Source organism: Euleptes europaea, chromosome 4, assembly GCF_029931775.1.
Source record: "Euleptes europaea isolate rEulEur1 chromosome 4, rEulEur1.hap1, whole genome shotgun sequence".
Lineage (NCBI taxonomy): Eukaryota > Metazoa > Chordata > Lepidosauria > Squamata > Sphaerodactylidae > Euleptes > Euleptes europaea.
This window is the reverse complement of record NC_079315.1, coordinates 33,072,973-33,092,007: the sequence shown is the minus strand read 5'-3', so window position 1 is coordinate 33,092,007 and position 19,035 is coordinate 33,072,973. Positions and strand designations below refer to the sequence as shown.

Genomic DNA, 19,035 nt, shown 5'->3' with positions numbered 1-19,035 from the left:
AAATTGTGCTGTCAGTTCACATGTAGCAACTGTGAGTTCCAACTGGGCTGCCTACGAATTGAGAGTGTGAACTACACCATACCTCCCAAACCACTGCAACATGCAAGGATTTATTAGAAATTAGTCAATGTGGAACAGAGTCTCTCAATGTATAAAGGTTGAAAAACCCTTCTGTAGGCAAGAGACTTAGGAAGACTATGGCCACCTCCCTCAGTGGGATCATATAATCTACTGAAAGGCTTGAATGGCAGCTCATAGGCCTGGGGGATAAGCTAAACATGACATACACGAGCCCAAGACAGTTAGAAATTTCTGTCTGCGTATACTTTGTGTGTGCTCAAAATGCAACTTACAGTACTCTCGCAAGTTCTTCAAACTGTCTTGCAGTATTAAGTCATCATCATCTTCTGGTTGATGTACTGTGTATGTATAGAAGAAGTAAAGAACAGAATCATTTTCTGTTAGTGTGTTAAGCCATATGATCCCAACACAGCCTAGAGAAGTAAAGCGATGAAACCCTTATTTGAGTCATTGCCCTCTTTTCCTCAATTTTTTTTATAGTATCCATCGAGATACATCGATGGCTTTTATATGCTGACTTTCTCTCCCACTTAAGGAAAAATCAAACTGGCTTACAATCACCTTCCCTTCCCCTCCCCACAACAGACACCCTGTGAAGTAGGTGGGGCTGAGAGAGCTCTAACAGAGCTGTAACTTGCCCAAGGTCACCCATCTGGCTTCGTGTGTAGGAGTGGGGAAACAAATCCAGTTCACCAGATTAACCTCCACCACTCATGTGGAGGAATGGGGACTCAAACCCGGTTCTCCAGATCAGAGTCCACTATTCCAAACCACCACTCTTAATAACTACACCACACTGGCTCTCTTCTCTATTAAATTGAGGTGCCATCTATGAAGATAGTTCCAAGTGGGTAGCCATGTTAGATTGTAGTAGTAGAACCAAACTTGAATTCAGTAGCACCTTAAAGACCAAAAAATTTTTTTCCCAGACTATAACTTCACCACACACCAAGATTCAGTATGTGTTGTCAACATAGAATGTCAGACCAGAATCTGTAAAACTCAGGTATCTGACAAAATCAGATAGGATCTTCAAGATCCAGGTATCTGATGAACTCATACCTAGGAAAAATTACTTTGTTGTGAACTTCCATTTTGTTAAGCACACAGTATTTACAGTTGTGTCTTTAATCTTCCACCTAGCATGAACAGCACCATTTATTTTGACAGAAACCTCCCCTGATTTTGACAGGACACCTCCAGCCATTCATTTACCTGCCTGAGGCTAGTAGGGCACAGGTGGAATTCCATCTGTTTGCCTCAGTGACTACCACCTGACTGCCTGCAGACACTGGGAATAATATGTGTAGCATACATCTCAGAAGTGAGAATTCATGTAAGGCTTCCCCCTGTCTTTTATTCAAGTTCCAATCCAAACATACATATTTTTTATGCCAGTGTAATTTTTAAGAGATTGTGTCCAGGAAGAATCCTCTCCAGAAGTAAGACTTTTTATTGGGAAAGGTTCTTGTTGAAATATTAAAAGCATCCACAGAATAAGTACATACTTACATAATAGGGCTATCAATCAGTTAAATAAATCAACCAGTTAAATAAATGGAAATAAATTTACCAAACGTTTTATGTAGGTTCCTGTTTTGACGAACTGTTTGTTTAATGGGAAACTGTTTGTTTCATTAATCTGAAAATGCCACCTTGAATAACTTTTTTTTAAAAAGTTATCAATATTATAAAGACACAAAATCATGCTGACACTCTCATGTATATAAGAACATAAGAAAGACCAAGGGCCAATCAAGTCCAGCATTTTGTTCACACAGTGGCCAACCAGCTACTTCTAGAAAGCCCTCAGCAGGATGACTGCAACAGCCTATACCCACCTATGCTCCACAACAACTGCTATATAGAGGCATACTGCATATAAGCATCTCTATGCATAAATTCAGATAATTCTCAATAAATGTCTGACAGAGCAACTTCATCTTCTAACCCACCACACTGAATATGTTAACTTTTAATTCCACATAAAATATTCTCAGTCACACTTTACGAACTGGTGACTAACCAGGGTTTGTTGCACAAACCATGTTTTAATGTGAATGCAATGATTGTCGATGGTCAAACAGGTTTTGCAGGTCCTTGAAGAATAAAACCCTGCACTGTTTTTATTACAGTGTAAAAAAAAATAAGTTCAAAAGAAAACTGTTCTTAGAACAGGCATCAAAGAGAGCATACCTTCAGAAGATGTGGGCTTAGCCGTTATGGTGAATATCAGAAAAGGTAAGATGATCAGTGAGAGATTCATCTTCTCAAGACCAACTTCTCAAGCATTTCTTCTGGTTGAGGCTCAGGTGAGACTCACACATTCCTCCTGGAATCTTTCGTGACATGTGCTATAATCCCTCACTATGACATCATCATGGCTTTTTGTCTCAGAATGAAGCTGCTGGAAAAGAGCAGAATACTGGGTGTTTGTGCAGCTATCTAACACAGAACACAGTGGATCTGTTTCTAAAATAATATGTCATGTATAGGGATTAAAGAACAGTGTAAATGCCTAAATGCCCTGACCTGGATGGCCCAGGCTAGCCTGATCTCATCAGATCTCAGAGGCTAAGCAGGGTCAGCCCTGGTTAGTATTTGGATGGGAGACCACCAAGGAATACCAGGGTTGCTGTGCAGAGGAAGGCACTGGCAAACCACCTCTGTTAGTCTCTTGCCATGAAAACCCCAAAAGGACTCGCCATAAGTTGGCTGCGACTTGAAGGCACTACACACACAAATGCCTAAATATGAAAATACTATATAGGGATTATTATAACATCTCCTGGATGGATCTGTGAACAGGATTCAATATTCTTCTTGGATCCCTTTAACAGATTGAGTTCCGGAAGAGTACAAATGTATTCAAATAACCCCTTTAAAATATATTTTGTTCATTACATTAGCCTGCCACCTTGTGGGGAACTATGGTTTGGATCCAGGGCAGCATTTCCATAGACAGGAGAATTTCTGCCAGTAGAGCATGGCCTTCTCAATTCCTCCCTCCTGCTGTGGTTCAAAATGCTTCCCAAAATGCTGTCTTGGGATGGAGCAGCATTTTGCAGGGCGTTTTTGGGCTGCAGTGAGAGGAGAAATGAGAAAGTCAAGCTCCGTAGGTGGAAATCCTTCTGTCCATTGAAACACTCTGTTGGATCCAAGCCTATTTTTAATCAGTATTCTTACTTTATATTAAAGTAGACAAAGATAAATGGATGTGCAACCTGTCACATCATCTTTTAGCAGAATGAGTTGTTTTTTATTGTACTGTTGAATGAAAAATATCCTAACCAGAGCCTAGCCCAACACAGATCACAGCCCACCATACTACATGTGGTTGACATAACAGTGTCTTACGATAACACCAGCCTGCCTGAGGTTGCAAAAACAAGAATGTTGTGAAATATACGGTATGTATTGCCCAGCAAGAATGTGAACTCTTCTTCAGTCCAAGTATAGTCCTATTTTCAACTGACAACACCACCTATGCTTTTGGAGGGACTAGCAGGGCTGGGAGTGGGAGGTAGCCCAGTTTTATTTCAGTGTTTTATTTGTGTGCTGCCTGTGTTGACTATCCTGACCTGTGTAAATTGGTATCTTACTGTTTTACCTGTGCTGGTCATAGACTGTAATAAAGAATTGTATTAGTATTTGTATCCTGACCTGAATGGCCCAGGCTAGACCAATTTCATCCGATCTCAGCCCTGGTTAGTATTTGGATGGGAGACCACCAAGGGAGTCCAGGGTTGCTATACAGAGGCAGGCAATGGAAAACCACCTCTTTTCATTTCTTGCCTTGAAAACACAAGGGGGCCATCACTCGTTGGCTGTGACTTGACAACACTTTCCACCACCATGGTGAATATGAACAATTGGATCAGATGAACCATGAATGGAATTAATTAATGGAAAGGATCTCTTCTGCTTCTTTCTGCAGCCCCTGGTTCCCCCCAAAGAACTATTCTTGTGGGTCAGAGGGCCCTCAGGAACAGAATGGTTTGCTGTATGCATGGGGGAGTTGTAGCTCAGGGGCAAATCAACCAAAACCCTCCTCCTCCACTCTTCTGTGTACTCTTCCACAAATGGAAGAATGTGGATATTTGCTGATTCCCTTTTTGCTTCACCCCCCCTCCCCACACACACTTAAGGTTGCCAGCCTCCAGGTACTACCTAGAGATCTCCTGCTATTACAATTGATCTCCAGCTGATAGAGATCAGTTCACCTGGAGAAAATGGCCGCTTTGGCCATTGGACTCTACTGAAATCCCTCCCTTCCCCAAACCCCACAAAGGCTCTGCCCCCAAAACCTCCCACCAGTAGCGAAGAGGGACCTGGCAACCCTACTCCCACTGCATGACACTCTGCCCCTGGGCATTCCTGACCACCAAAAACAGCTTTTCAGAGGACACAGGAGCTTGCATGTGAAGGAAGAGAGAGATCCTTCCCATAAATTTGCTCTGTCCACGGTTCATTGAACTCAACAAAAACTGCCATTCTGTTTTTAAGTAATGACATGGGTGGGGAAATTAAGAGCCTTAATAATTATCATGAAGAATGGAAATGATCAGCTTCCAGAGGACTTGTCTGTAATTTCAGTCATATGTGGCTGTGGGGAATGCTGTAAGCCACCCATAAGTGGTAGAGAAAGTGGGCATATAAAAACCAACTCTTCCCTTCTTCTTTCCTTCTGACCTCTTTGCTCTCTGCTCGGGGCTTTGACCTCTGGAATGAACACGGGTGTCCTCTGCAGACTTGGCCCCGTCTGAACGCGCCTCATTTCCAAACACGATACATGCCAGGAGTCATTTATTTCCCCCACCCCATCCCTTCTTTCGAAGCAGCTACTTCCTTGGAAAGAACCTGCTGGGGGGGGGTCTGACTCCAAACACTCCCTGCCCCCAAATCCAGCCCCCTCTCCCCCCTGCCTTTCCTTGACTCACAATCCCCCCACTCAAGACCCATCCAGTCTCTCCCCTCCTCCCTCCCACCCACCCTGCAAATCTGGATCCCTCGCGAGGCCTCCGCAATGCAGGGAAGGGGCATTTGAAGATGGTGGGGGTGGAACAGGGTCTCTCCAGTGCTTTCCATCTCCCCCTTCAGCCTTCTGCAGAGAGGAAGGAGGAGAGCCAGACGGAGAAGCCACCCCCCACTCCCAGCCTTTTCGGTGTTTGTGTGTGTGTGGGGGGGATGTCTTTCCTCTCCCGGATTGGGGCCAGCCTCTGACCTCCCTTGCATTTCCCTTCCCCCGCAACCTTTCCCACCCTCTAGTCCCCCCAACCCATCCTCAGGATCCCCCTTGACCCACTCGGGAGGAGCTGCTGTTGCTTTTCCATGCTTCAGAACAACAAAGGCCGTGTCCCCACGCACAGGCTCTGGGTAGGAAGGAAGTGGCCTCTCTAGGGTTTCAGACTCGCTGGCCTTCATTCCGGGGGGTGGGGCTGAGAAAGCCAGTCGAGGCGACCCTCCACCCAAGCATCACCCCCTTGGTCGGGGATGCAAAGCACAGGCGCAGCCCCCACGCGCTCCCTTTTCTCTCTCTGCAAAACAGGCTGGGGGGACGTATTAAAGCGGCCCGGGGACCGCAATTGGCCCCCGGGCCGGACTTTGGACATGACTGGACTAGATTATGAAGCCAGTTAACTTGATCACAGCATAAATAAAGCGAAACTGGGGCCTAGACAGACACATCGGTCTTTTATGCATGGCTGTTTCACTCACCATCACCCCTCCAACGACTTAGGTCTTCGTTTGGATATGCATGCCGTTTCTGACAGTCAGAGGTCACTTTGCTTTCCCCCGGCATTTCCCCGCATTTTCAAATTCGAGATAAAACAGGTCCCTCAGAATGGGGGCAAAATGTGGGCAAATGCAGGGGTAGAGTGAGGTAACCTCTGACAGTCGGAAACGGCACACATAATCCAAACAAAAACCTGAAGTCGTCAGAGGGGTGACAGCGAAACAGCCATGCATAAAAAACCATTGTTGGGCATTCTATGGGCAGCTCACCCAACAGATTTCACTTTATAAACAGCAGTTATACAGGGCCCCAATTTGGGTCAGGTCTGTGGCACAGGTGACAGGGGTCTAACCTGTACTCTTCTCCCTTCCTGAAACAGCCCCACAGGACTGCAGCTTGGTCCTGATGGGTATGTTTCCCCCCAAGAAGGCAAACAGGAGCTCAGAGACTGATTCCACTCCCCCTGTGAGGGTGCTATGAACAAGGCAGAAATGTTCAGAAGATTTTATAATTATTTCCTAGCATCTCATTTATTTAAACTGAGATTCTTCTGGACTGCTGTGGTTTATCAGTGTACTCAAGAAAGGGTCATAATTCCAATATGAGAGTCTGACCCCCTCCCCAACTATGGCGTGCACATTTGTTACTTTAAAAAAGGTAAAGGACACTCAGTTGGGGTTATGCTTCTTTTATTTGATATTTCAAATTACTTGAAAGCATGAATTAGGATTGATGTGACATTAGCCATTTTTTAACCATTTGTAAGTCATTTTATTTCATTAACAGCATTGGTCTCATCATATAGTTGAATTCTTAATTTAATCACACACAGAGCTAAAATATTCTATAAATGCATTGACATTACCAAAAATATTCACACTGATGAAATTTGATTGGTGGAATCAAATAATTCATTTGATGAAAATAGACATTTATGCTAAAAACAATCCACAGTCTCTAAATCAATTGGGGGAAAGTCCTCTCATGCCAGGTAAGAAGCATAACTGTATTCCTTGGGAAACTGTTCCAGTATAAAACTATATCAATTTCAAAATAGGAAGATCTGCACAACAACAAAAACTAACGTCCTACCTTTCAGGGTTTTTTTAATTACTGGCTTTGTTGGGATAATTCTTGAAAGGAAGTTCGGAGTAAGAAAACATATCTATGTATGACTGGACTGAATTCTATGTCCAGATTTTAACAACTGTTCATGTTTCAGAGACCAGCCAAGGTTTATTCAAAACTTGGAAACAACAGGAGGAATCATGTTTCTGATATAACACCTATACCTTAGCTTTCCACTTCCAATAGCTTCCTGGCATTAACATTAAAATGCAGCAGGAGGTGTTTCAAGATTTTTGTACAATCCACTTCAAGCAATTCCTGAAATTCAGAATGTGAGAGTTTACAAACTCCTATTTGAGCACTTTGCAGCCCTTATGTATTCATGAAGGATATGTCCCTAAAGCTAATACTTTTCCATTAGGATTTCCTTATAGTTAGGGGTTTACTGCTGGTGGAATTGTGAAAGAGTTGAGCTTAATAGTATTAAGAATTATGTTCCATGTGATAATCATCTGGGAACAAGGTCTCTGCTTGAGCCTCTCTGCCAAGCTCTATCTTGTTCTGTAATATTCACAAGAGAGAAAAGAAACACAGCTCTCAGCCAGTTTTTAGGGGTTTAGATATCAATCCTTCTACATGAATGAATGGTTTTTGAAAAGTTCAATTTCTGGCTTCATGCAAATGATCACATACTTCACCTCTCTGAACCTCTGAAAACAGCAATGTTTTTTTTCCTGAGTAAGAGTTTAGAATTTGGTCATTGCATGCTTTGAGAAGAATGCTACAGAGATCCACCAAGCTACTTGACAACGAAGTGTCAGTGAACAGTGTGATTTGGTATGCTTCTTAAGGCTTGCTTCACTATTCCCATGTCCTTCCAAAATCACTAAATAGTTCAGACCAACACAATCAGGCTGCTGTTATTTACATTCCTCTGAGATATTGTTAAGATAAATATTAAATGTCAAATTAAGGCAAGGAACAAAAGCTACATTTCCCAGAGCACCAGAAGCATTAACGTGGCATTTGCTGGCAGAAATGCTTTGACTAGGTATCCAACCAGATCAGAAGGAACTAGGCACTGGAAGGGCAAGAACAGTCCAATGGCAGTTGAAAATGTTCATAATCAGATGGTTAGTGTTTGGATACAAGATAGACAAGAATAAATGGCCCATGGAAGTTCTGGAAACCCGTTTACTAGATGGGCAACAATTACGTATATCTGCATGGAATCAAAACTGTAAGTGCCTAAGAGAGCCTTCATTTCCCTAGAGTAGATGAGTCAGTATACAAACTACCTAAACAAAATAGGAAGATTTTTATTGGGTCCTTCTGATCCAATCGATCTGCTCATGGTAACTCTGATGGTATCCATATAATATGTGTGTGTGTAAAGTGCCGTCAAGTCACAGGTGACTTATGGCGACCCAGTGGAGGTTTCAAAGCAAGAGACTAGCAGAGGAGGTTTGCCATTGGTTTCCTCTGCATAGTGACCCTAGACTTCGTTGGTGGTCTCCCATTGAAGTACTAACCTGGGCCAACCCTGCTTAGCTTCTGAGATCTGATGAGATCAGGCTAGCCTGGGCCATCCAGGTCAGGGCTATCCATATAATATACCCATTAGCTATTTGCAGGATTCCGCACGCCACCCCGCATCACAGACACACTTAGTTGGAATCAGATATTAACAACATGTTTTACTAAAATTAAATATCTAATTGGAAAGGCTATAGGAACATATATCAAGCAACAGGAGGACATTTTCCACTATCTTCTATGCCCACTGACTTCAATTTACTTAGAAGGGCATCACCCTGATTTGGATTGCTCCATACATCAGGTAAACCACAAACCATGCCCTCTGTTATTTCAGAAGACTAGAAACACTAACATCAGTGTCCAAATGGCTTGACAAGACCAGGTCAATGGGTATGATTCTTTCTTGCAGTGAAAGGCAAACACTCACAGAATTTTAAAGGGAGATCTGTCTCCATTAATTACACTGCAGATGGTTTCAAATCCATGCTTAAAATAGCAGCAAAATCTAACAACCACACTCACACAAAAATTAAGGCTGGGATTTGAAGATGCTTTTGGACACAAGCAAATTAGGTTTCACCAATGGTCTTTTCTGACTGTAGCAACATACACATTGATTCTAGTGTCTCTGTCACCCTAATTCCTGGATTTCACAGGCAAAAATGGGGCTGTGGACAGAAAGCAGTGTATGCAGTATAGATATACCGGCAATTAAGGTTTGAGCAGGAGTACGGTGGTAAGGGTGTATTGTTCAGCTATTCAAAGTTCTTTTCAGGATCAAGCTCGGGTCAGTTTGTAGTAGAAGCCAGATATGCACAGCACTGACTGGCTTAAACTTGTGTATCAGGAAACTATCTAAACCTTCCTCAACCATTCCAGGAGCAGTATTTCATTTTTCAACAATCATTAATTCTTGAAGATGCAAAATGAACACTTAAAGAGAGAGACATACAAAAACAACTTTAAACAGCAACAGCAACAATGTGGATGGTTCATTTGAAGCAGGGAGAAAAGGGCAAACCCAGACTCCAGAACAGCAGTCAATTCATTCATGCCGCTTGAGCAGAAAGAAGGGAGGAAAGATGTACTGATTCCTGCATGTACCCTAAATGTACCGTCTTAGTTTAGTGAAAGATAGCTGACTTCTTCAAGAAATGAATTGCTGTGTATTAGACACTGCAATTTCACATAAACGTCTACACAGACATTCTGGTTCAAAACTTCCAGAGATTCATATCAACTTTAAAAGTTAAAGCAATTCAGGAACACAAACGTACACACAACAAAAACAGCTTCTTCCATTTCTCCAAAATCTTTCAATGTATATTAGGCTATAAAATTAATGCATGCTGTCCCTTTAATCTACAATAGTTTTGGTCACTGTTTTTCCTGTGTGGTCTAATGCCAATCATTGAAGAGCTCAGGGGGGAAAAGTGAGCTAGGAGCAGCTCAAATTAATGCTTGATCAGGGAAAAAAAATTAAAACTGTGATTAATTGGATAAGGAAAAAGCTGGGATAAAAGGCACACAAAACATGATACAGTAGTCCTTTTAATCTATTTTCTAAAGGGTGTCTTAAGATTGACTTACTAAATGCTGGTTAACAAGCTTAACATGGATGTTCACTGGCTGTTTGCTGATGTATTCTTCTTATTTACCAATTACAGATGGCATGGTACTTATTGGAAACCAAAGAATGGCATAGTCCTACTTTGATATTCATGTTTATCATTATCCTTGCAATCTTCAACAATATCTTTTTTTTCCAATGAAGAGGCAACTAATGAGGGAAAGCATTCTGAATGAAAATGCCACATAAAACATTCCAGTCATCCACACGTGCAATCTGTCGCCTACAGATCTCTCGCACATACAAAGTGCATGGATTATGAACAAGTCCTGTGTGTGTGTGTGTGTGTGTGTATGTGGATTGGTTGTTTCTCAGTTCATGCTGCCTTAAGGCCTTGCTAGTTTTTAATACCTTCCTCAACAGAAGCTCTAAATGCACCCCATTATAATGAATATTGCAATTAGGCCACCAACTTCCTGGTAAATGAAATAAGTAAGAAAACAAACATTTTAGTTAAAAAAAACAGTTGAGGCACAGTGGTATTTTGGAGCATTTCTCAGCAAATTTTGAGTAGTATACCAAAAATGTAGAAATCTGCATAGGTGTGATTGCAACACAGAGTCTAGTGTCTCAATGTAGAATTTAGTAGTTGTAGCTTAACCCCGGTTAAAATGGCTTGCCTGTGTGCATGACTGAGCCCTCTAGAAACACCCTGAATGTTGCTCTCATTTCAATCATCCCAATGTACCTTGGGTTGCAATTCCATGCAGGGTTGCACAAGGTTAAAATTGCGACTCTGCTTGGGATTGCTCTGTGTGTATTTGCTATGTCCCATAATACCTGTTTTTCCCTATTGCCCTCGGGGGAAAAACCACTTTCAATCTCCCAAACACTAATTGCCCCCTATCCAGACTTTTGTCTGGTATCATTGTTCTATGCTCTGGACATGTATACTCTTTTTCCTTGTTCTGAAACATTCAAACTACAGTCCCACACAACAGGACATTCTCTACAGTATTTTTTGAGCAGCAAATCTCACTGGTGTTCAAGGGACAAATGATGAAAAATCACCTTGTTCTGAAGTGTGTTTATAAAAAAGGGTTCAGCCCTGCATCACTTTGCATAAGCCAGCCAAGTTAGAACTTGCTGCCAAGGAAACATATAAACAAAGGTCCAAAGGTTTTTGTCCCAGGATCTCAGCTACTAGTTCCAAGATTTAAGTTAAGTCTTAATCCGACCTAGATAGCCATACTGCAGGCAGAAAGAAGCACACAGCCTTCCAGAGGTGTTTTGAAAGTTTGGAATGTAATCAGTCAACACATTCATCATATAGGCCACTTCTAAGTGAGAAAGGGACTTGGACATTCCACCAGCTTCTTTTCTGCTCATCTGTGGTAATATAGGATTGTGGTGCTAACCATTTATCTCATTTTCTGATCAAAGGTTTCCATTTAAGGTTTCCTTTTAAGCAAATGCCTGGTTGACTTATTTTCTAATCTAAATTGGAGATACAGAAAGGGCAATCAGACATTTCGTGTTTGCTCTTAACACAGCTGTACCTACACAACAATGCATGTAAGAATTCAGTTTCACAACTTTTCCTTTTAAAAATTAGATCTGTTTCAAAAGTACAGCTGGAAATCCAAATTGCAATATGCCTTCTAGGGCAGGAAGGTGAATGGAAATCAATCCATAGTCTGGCAAGCTCCTCCTTGATTGTTCAGGGAATATGGAAAGAGAATTGCTTCTTCTTTTCTTTCTGAGAAATCTACTTCATTCCAAGGAGGCGCGTAGCAGCATTTTTAGGGTTAAGAGCATACATAATGGTGGGAAGTTTCTGTGAAAGAAATCATCTTCTGGTCCTGACTTTCCTGCTTTTTAAGGATTAACAGGCAAGTTTTACTCCTGAGGGCTGCTGAGTCCTCTAGTTCTTCAGTTAGTAGGAAATTGCATTTTTTTTTCATCTTTCATTCTGTGGTGACTCTTCAGTGACACATCCTGGCTGTCATCTCTTTCTGTGAAACAAAGAAGAATGAGAAGGCAAACGTTACTTTTTAATATGCCATTATGATAGTCCCCCCCCACATGTATATGATATATATGCATTCTGACCCAGCTTAGGAAGCTGAGGGATTGAAAAACCCTTTGTTAGTGTATGTCTGAATATGGCACACAAGAGGATGATATGAATTCTCAACACATAAACAGTTTTATTTTACTCTTATGGGGAAATGGTCAAGTCAGACTGTCAGGGATGTTTCAGGTTTAAACTTGGCAGGTGAAAAGGCAACAGGAATGAGGGAAACTTTGTATAACTATATACAATAGATATTTTGTCACAAGAATTTAGCTGTTTTGTTCTACTGACAGATGTTTGTAACTGTTGAGAGCAATCACCCGGCTGTCACTCCTTAGATAAACAGGCATAAGTTTATTTGACACAAAATTTCACACCTTTTTCCTTGTAGCTATTTCGCTCAGGGAAGGACTATGTGTTTCAGGTCCCTATCTCAGTATCCTCCTTGATCCTACACTACTCTTCTTCCACTCTAGCTGCTAATCTCTAATTTACACTCTCAATGGCCACTCTCAACTGCCAACAGTAGCATTCTTTTTGAGTCCCCTGTTAATCAGGTTTCTCAGACTAGTATGAGGCATCACCAGTTAGCTGCCCGTCACAGCCACAAACCTAAGCACAGTTTTGCCTTTGACACTAGGACTCACAGCAGTGAGTGTCTGCCTGATACCTCTGTATAACATTCTCTAGTTATCTATACTCTGCCTCCTTAAAGGACAATGCATGTAACTGGCAATTAGCATTGTGTCCTTTATCAACACTGACAATTTTAATATTAAGCATATTAAGATGCCTTGATACTAGAGTTGGTTTGAAGGAACAGTGCTAAAGTGGTTGAACTCAGAGTGTTGTGGGTGACTCAGTTGGGGTATGGGGTCCATCTACAGGGGTGATTCTCTCACCAATGCTGTTCAATTTATATGTGAGCCACAATACGTGACTGGTGAGCTGTATTGTTTGATGGGTCATGTTGTGCGGGTGTCATTTATACCAGCAGGTCAGACATAATGCCTGACCAGTTTGGTGTTTTATGTGAATAGCCATGTGCTTATGAACTCCCTCCTTCCTTACCGTAAAGTCAATGTATTCTGATTTAATACAAACCATAGTTTGCCATTATGTCTGAACAAGTGCTATGGATTGTACTTGCCCTGCACACTAGAACTGCACATCTGTTTGTGTGGTGTTTGAAACCAGGAACTCATTCATGCTTGTGACATTAATGAATTTTGAATCTTTGATTTTGTGTGTTCTTCCCCCCACTCTTGTTTCATGCAGAGCTGTAACTGAGACATAATCATTTAGGAAGTCTTCCTCGCTACTCCAACGTATTGTTGATGTACCTATCCTAACAGATTGGAAGTTTCTTTTCCAATAATTGGGATTTAAAACTGGGATTAAACTGTTTTAGAATCTTGATTACTGAGAAAAGAAAAAGACCCAGTTTGGCCAAATGTGGATATTACTACACTATGGTTATGTTGAAGACTTCATAAACTAGCAAGTTTTCAATCACAACTCTGTGCAAGCAGAGGAGACAGAGGGAGTATGTGAGACTCAGGATTTAAAGCTTATGTTATAAACAAAACAACAACAGTGAATGTAGTCTTGGCTTTGAAGGGGCCTGCAAACCATAGTTTGTCAATCTGGATGTACTGGCAAAGTATGGTTTACACTGAACTGGTAGTTAATGATTGTGACTATGGAAGAGGGAACAAGGGATGTGATGACAAGGCTCATTCTTATGAACTATTATGATGTCTTGGGCATCCCCCCAACTTTGTTTATGGGGGTTTTGCTGCCTCGCCAGGTTTTTCTAGTGGCCACTATCTACGATTAATGAACGTCATCTTGCTTTATAGTATTGTATGGAGTATATAGTTTTAATGTAGTTCTAAAGTATGTTTTAACGGATGTTTTATTATTATACTGTTGTGACCTGCTCTGAGTCCAGCTAGCTGGGAATGAGGCCAGGCTATAAATATGAAAATAAAATAAATAAATAGCACACAAAACTCTTGTTCTTAGTGAGAGAACATCATTTACATATGTCTCCTAATTCATTCCATTTGTTCTGGCTATAAGGAGCTAATTCAATTAGCATGAAAACTAAGTTTTTCACACCAAATCATTCAAATTATCACTTGCTTTCCATAAAAAGGTTACAAATTTTAATATAAAATGTCTGTACTTTATGGCTTCTTTCTTAGATGCCTGGTAAATTGTAATTACTATGGATGATTTGGTAAGAACCATTAACTACAACAATACGCCAGTGGGAACTGGCCCATACACAGGGGTTTCTGACAGAGACCGGATTCATAGGTTTACAGAGTCTGACTTTTCTCGGAAATACTTTGACAAATGGCTCAGCCATGATCTATTTGTATTTTGACTTATATCCACTGGGTGGTGCCAAGCCTACTGGTGTTGCTATAAGGTGAGGAGAGGAAACAATGTTTTACACTAAATTACTGCTTGTTTGTCCACATAGCTGAAGCTGGCTTCCAATTCACAGTACCTTATCTGTTTCAAAGTGGCAAATGCAGACTGAAAGAGAACTTGGAATTTATAGTGTTTGCATGACACAATAGCCTTTGGACTAACTCCTGATCACCATGAGATAATCCTACACATGTTGTTTCTATATCCTCCTCATGTCTATTCTGTATAAACACAGGCATCCTGCAGAACTATGTTTCCCAAGCTCTCCTTGCACCTGAGACATTGCTGTTGCAGCACTTTAGGAGCCAGTGGGAGGAAGGGAAAGAGCCTCAGAGGCCTCTATAGAAATACCTGGTTTCTGGACCTACAGTCAGATAAGATGGGGGGAAAGCAAGGGACAGGGAGGGATTCTGGGGCTACATGTGCAAGTCAGAAGAAATCTTGGCCCCATGCTGCTTGTCTGAGATGGAAGATGAGCATTACAAGCCCCTGGTTATTAGGAACTTCAGCATCAGAGGGGTGGTGATGTTTGTGACAACAAAATTAAAACGTTGACTCATAATAGTTTATGGTAGAATTAAGCGCCACTGGACTCCTGTTTAAAGTAGGCTTCTCCCCTCCTCCCATATTTCTCTTAAAGTTTCTGGTGGTGTAGATTTTGTCTTTCCTAGATTCTGCTACCTAAACCAACGTCAACCATTTCCTAGGAGAAGATATTAGAGTGGGTTTGACTCATTGTCAAAAGCTGCAACTGGTGGGGATTATCCACTTGGCCATCTTCTGCTACCCAGTTATGCCCCCATCCATCATATTGGCAACATCTTTAGTTATTTATTAGCCCCTCTTCTCCATGTGACATTCTTGAAGCGACTTACAATGACAGTAACAAAATCAGTAAGGTGATAAATAAGGACTTGGAATCTAAATAAATTTGCAGCCCAAAATTGCCTCTGGACCTCTGGCCTAGCCACCAAGTGACAGCTTCCATCAGCAATTGGACTTGAGTCTAGGTCCATCTGAGCACAACAAGCCCTTATACCTAATCCCTCAAACTGGAAAAACAAATGAAAATAAGTAAATGAGATCTGCACAACATTATAACTCAGAGCCATTCTTGAAACACTCCAAATCATATGTTCTGAGCACTGATTAATGGTGCCCTGTGAGCTGTTGGGGGGGGGTAGGGTTGCCAGGTCCCTCTTCGCTATCAGCGGGAGATTTTTGGGGAGGAGCCTGAGGAGGGCAGGGGTTTGAGAGGGGAGGGACTTCAATGCCATAGAGTTCAATGGCCGAAGTGGCCATTTTCTCCAGGTGAACTGATCTCTATCGGCTGGAGATCAGTTGTAATAGCAGATCTTCTGCTATTACCTGGCAGTTGGCAACCCGGGGGGGAGGGGAGATACACTGGGAAGTAGACTCTTATTTCAGTCCAATTTCCTGATTGAAATTAGTGTTTCCAATGTAATTCATGAGCCCAAGAGTGTGTTTTGCTCAAATGAACTTTGTGAGTGGGTACTGGAGGTGTTATGGGACTTTTTTGGAGGGGGATGGGACTCAGGCCTATTTAAATCCTAGTTCCTTATCTACATTTGTTTACAATATGATGGGTGGGATCACCTTATGCAAGACTAGAGCAACAACATAGTCAAGCTTGAAAAGGACTGACTATGAGTGATCACAAGAGCTCCATGGTGCCATCCCGAGCAGTTACACCCTTCTGAACCCATCAAAGTCAATGGACTGCTTCTGTAACTCTGCTTACGATGGCAGTATAAACCTCTTCCTTGTCCTCTACGCTGTACTGCTTGGTTAATTTTATTTGTACTTTAAACATGTCACATTGCTTTATGTTTCTACATGCTTCCTTTATTGTTTCATATTAAGTTTAATCTTCCTTTCTTCTAATCTTCTGAAAGTCTCTCTATGGTATCAATTCTTGTTATGTATAGTTGCTTTCACTCTCTTCCTTCATTTCTCAAACAGGATTTTCTCACTAAACCTCCCCTCCCTTGTGCTGTTTCTCACCTCTGAGTTTTTTCTCTTTCAAATCATTTTGTCTTCACCTCCCTGTCATTCAACTCCTGGTTTTATTTTAACGAATCATTAAGCACACATTTCCCCCCCCCCCGCATTTTCTTTTTTTTCTTTCTTATCTGTGTTAATTATTATACAGGCCCTACTTTGGTTTTTTCCCCATTACCCAATGAGTGCAAAGATTTCCCTCTTTCCCTCCTAGCTTTGTAATTCCACAGAGCCTAGAATTTTATAGGTGCTTTTATAAACAATAAATGAAGATAATGGGGAGACAGGTTTTGGAATGTTTCACTTCCTATTCCGGAATGTGGATTTTATTTAATCTAATTCTTTTCGTTTGTTGGCATTTTATTGTCACATTATCATAGCCTTTGTCTTTATTTGGGCCGCAAGCCTAAACAGGCAGTAACTCTTACACCTTTAAATAGGTTGGTGAAAGGAAAAAGGTTGTCAGGTCTGGATTGACAAACACACACTTTCAAGAGTAAGAGCCACCATAGTGAATCAGAATAAAGTCCACCTAACCCAGATTTCCATTTCCAACAGAGACCAGGTACTTTGAAATTCTTACAAACAGGACTGGAAGGTCTTCTCCCATTTTATGTCTCCAGAATCTGGTCTTCAGAGGTATACCATTATCATACGTGGGGAGATTCTATTTAACTGTCATAGTTAACAGCTACTGATGAATCTCTGTGAACCTGCAGGGACCCTGTGAAGTCTGTCTGTCTTCCACCAGGTTTAGAGCATTTTTGGTGACAGCTCCTTGCTGGTGGAATGTTCTGCCAGGGGAGATCTGTGCCCTGTCAAATTTATCTCAATTCCACAAAATGCTTTATTTCCTTCAGTAAGGCAGCAATGAGCGATCTGTTTCCCTTTTAAAACATTTAACAAAGAATATAAACAGGAATAACATGATATAGTAAACAAACCTGATCCCCCTCCCCATGAAAAGATCTGCTGCCGAGTCGTCCCTGGATGAAATGTATAAAACTTTAATTGATTCATTTAATGGACGCTGGCCAGGATTGCCGTGAAATAGTTCTGTGTACTAAGGGATGCTTAGGGCTTTTGTTCGCCAAACAGTCTCTCCAGGCCACAAAGGAAAGCATTTTTGACATTTGGTTCCAAGAGCAGTTTAGTGCCATGGTGAGGGGTTTGTGGCATTTGCTATCAAAGGAGAACAAAAAGTCCAAAAATCTCACTGCCCGTGTGGAAGCCCTTGGGCTTGCCCTAAAGAAGCTCTTGGGATCCCAGCCTGAACCTTGGCTGCTTTAGGGTGGGTGCCAAGCAACTTAACACCTCCATCTGCTTCTTTTCCTAGGTGAATGCTTCTTCTGCTTGCTTTCCCCTGAGAAGGGAGTTCTTCTGAGAAATGCTCCTCTCCTCCAGCTTTGTACACTGACAGGCAAACACACTGGAAATCCCCATGTCTGTTGCTGAATAGGGAGTTTCACCATTTGTTCCCTGAGTGCTTGATTACTGACCACAAAGCTAATGGTCTCTCCCTCTTTTTCCTTGCTGTCATCTGCTTCCCAAGATCTTCCCAACTCACCCTAGAGCTCATCTCCTGAGTCTGTTCCTCCACTGTAGGCTTCCATCAAACAAGAAGCCTGACGGGAAGACAATCTGCACAGGCAGCAGGGCTTGCTAAAGGGAGAGTGACACAATATGACCCACCATTCTGGGCAGTGCGGTAGCCTACACAGAAAAAGATGTTTGCCACATACAATCATGGAAAGTAACTATCAAAAAATACAAGAAATGTTGGCCACGCAAACTGAATTATTAAAGAAGAAGCTTGAACAGTCAGCTACACAAATGACTTTAATTATTACTCAAAAAATTGATGGTATAATAAATGAGATCAAGGAAATAAAAGATCAAATTACAGTAATGAAAAACTGCATGAACAAGATGGAACTCACAGTTAAAAACATTACTGGAGAATTGAAAGAAGTTAAAATGGACATGAAATCTCAAGCACAACAAATTGAAACAATACGATTTCAGGAAGAGCGAGTGAAGGACCAACTAGCTGTTTTGGACCTGCAACTGAGAGTATCCAACCTGTGAATACGCAATCTGCCTGAAAGACTAGGGGACACCAGAGAGACTATCATAAAATCACTTGCCGATATATTTCAATTAAATGAACAAGAATTAAACCACGCAATAAACAAGATATAAAGAATCCCCTTGTCAATCAGAGTACAGAAAACAAAAGCTAGAGAGATCTTGATCTCCTTCTTTGACATCAGGATGAAAAACATCATAATGAAACTTCATATGGAGAATCATCTAAGTGTAGATGATACACCCTTAATAATTCTCAAAGATATTCCTCGTCACCTGATTGCAAAAAGAAACATGTATAAAGATTTTACTGAGATACTGAGAAACAAGGGAATAAAATATAGCTGGCTGTTACCACAAGGACTTACCTTCACCTACAAACAGGTTAAACATGATGTCAATTCATTG

At 41.5% G+C, this 19,035-nt stretch overlaps 1 protein-coding gene across 2 annotated transcripts in view; it reads right to left on the bottom strand.

Moving 5' to 3' along the window:
- Positions 1-11,919: 11,919 nt before the first annotated feature.
- MOB3B (MOB kinase activator 3B) overlaps positions 11,920-19,035 on the bottom strand; it is a 122,192-nt gene continuing 115,076 nt past the window's right edge. For both annotated transcript variants that reach the window (XM_056848519.1, XM_056848520.1), the window contains exon 4: positions 11,920-12,010. In XM_056848519.1, coding sequence (XP_056704497.1) covers positions 11,981-12,010 — 30 coding nt within the window. In that variant the 3' untranslated portion in view covers positions 11,920-11,980. The remainder of the gene's footprint in view (positions 12,011-19,035) is intronic.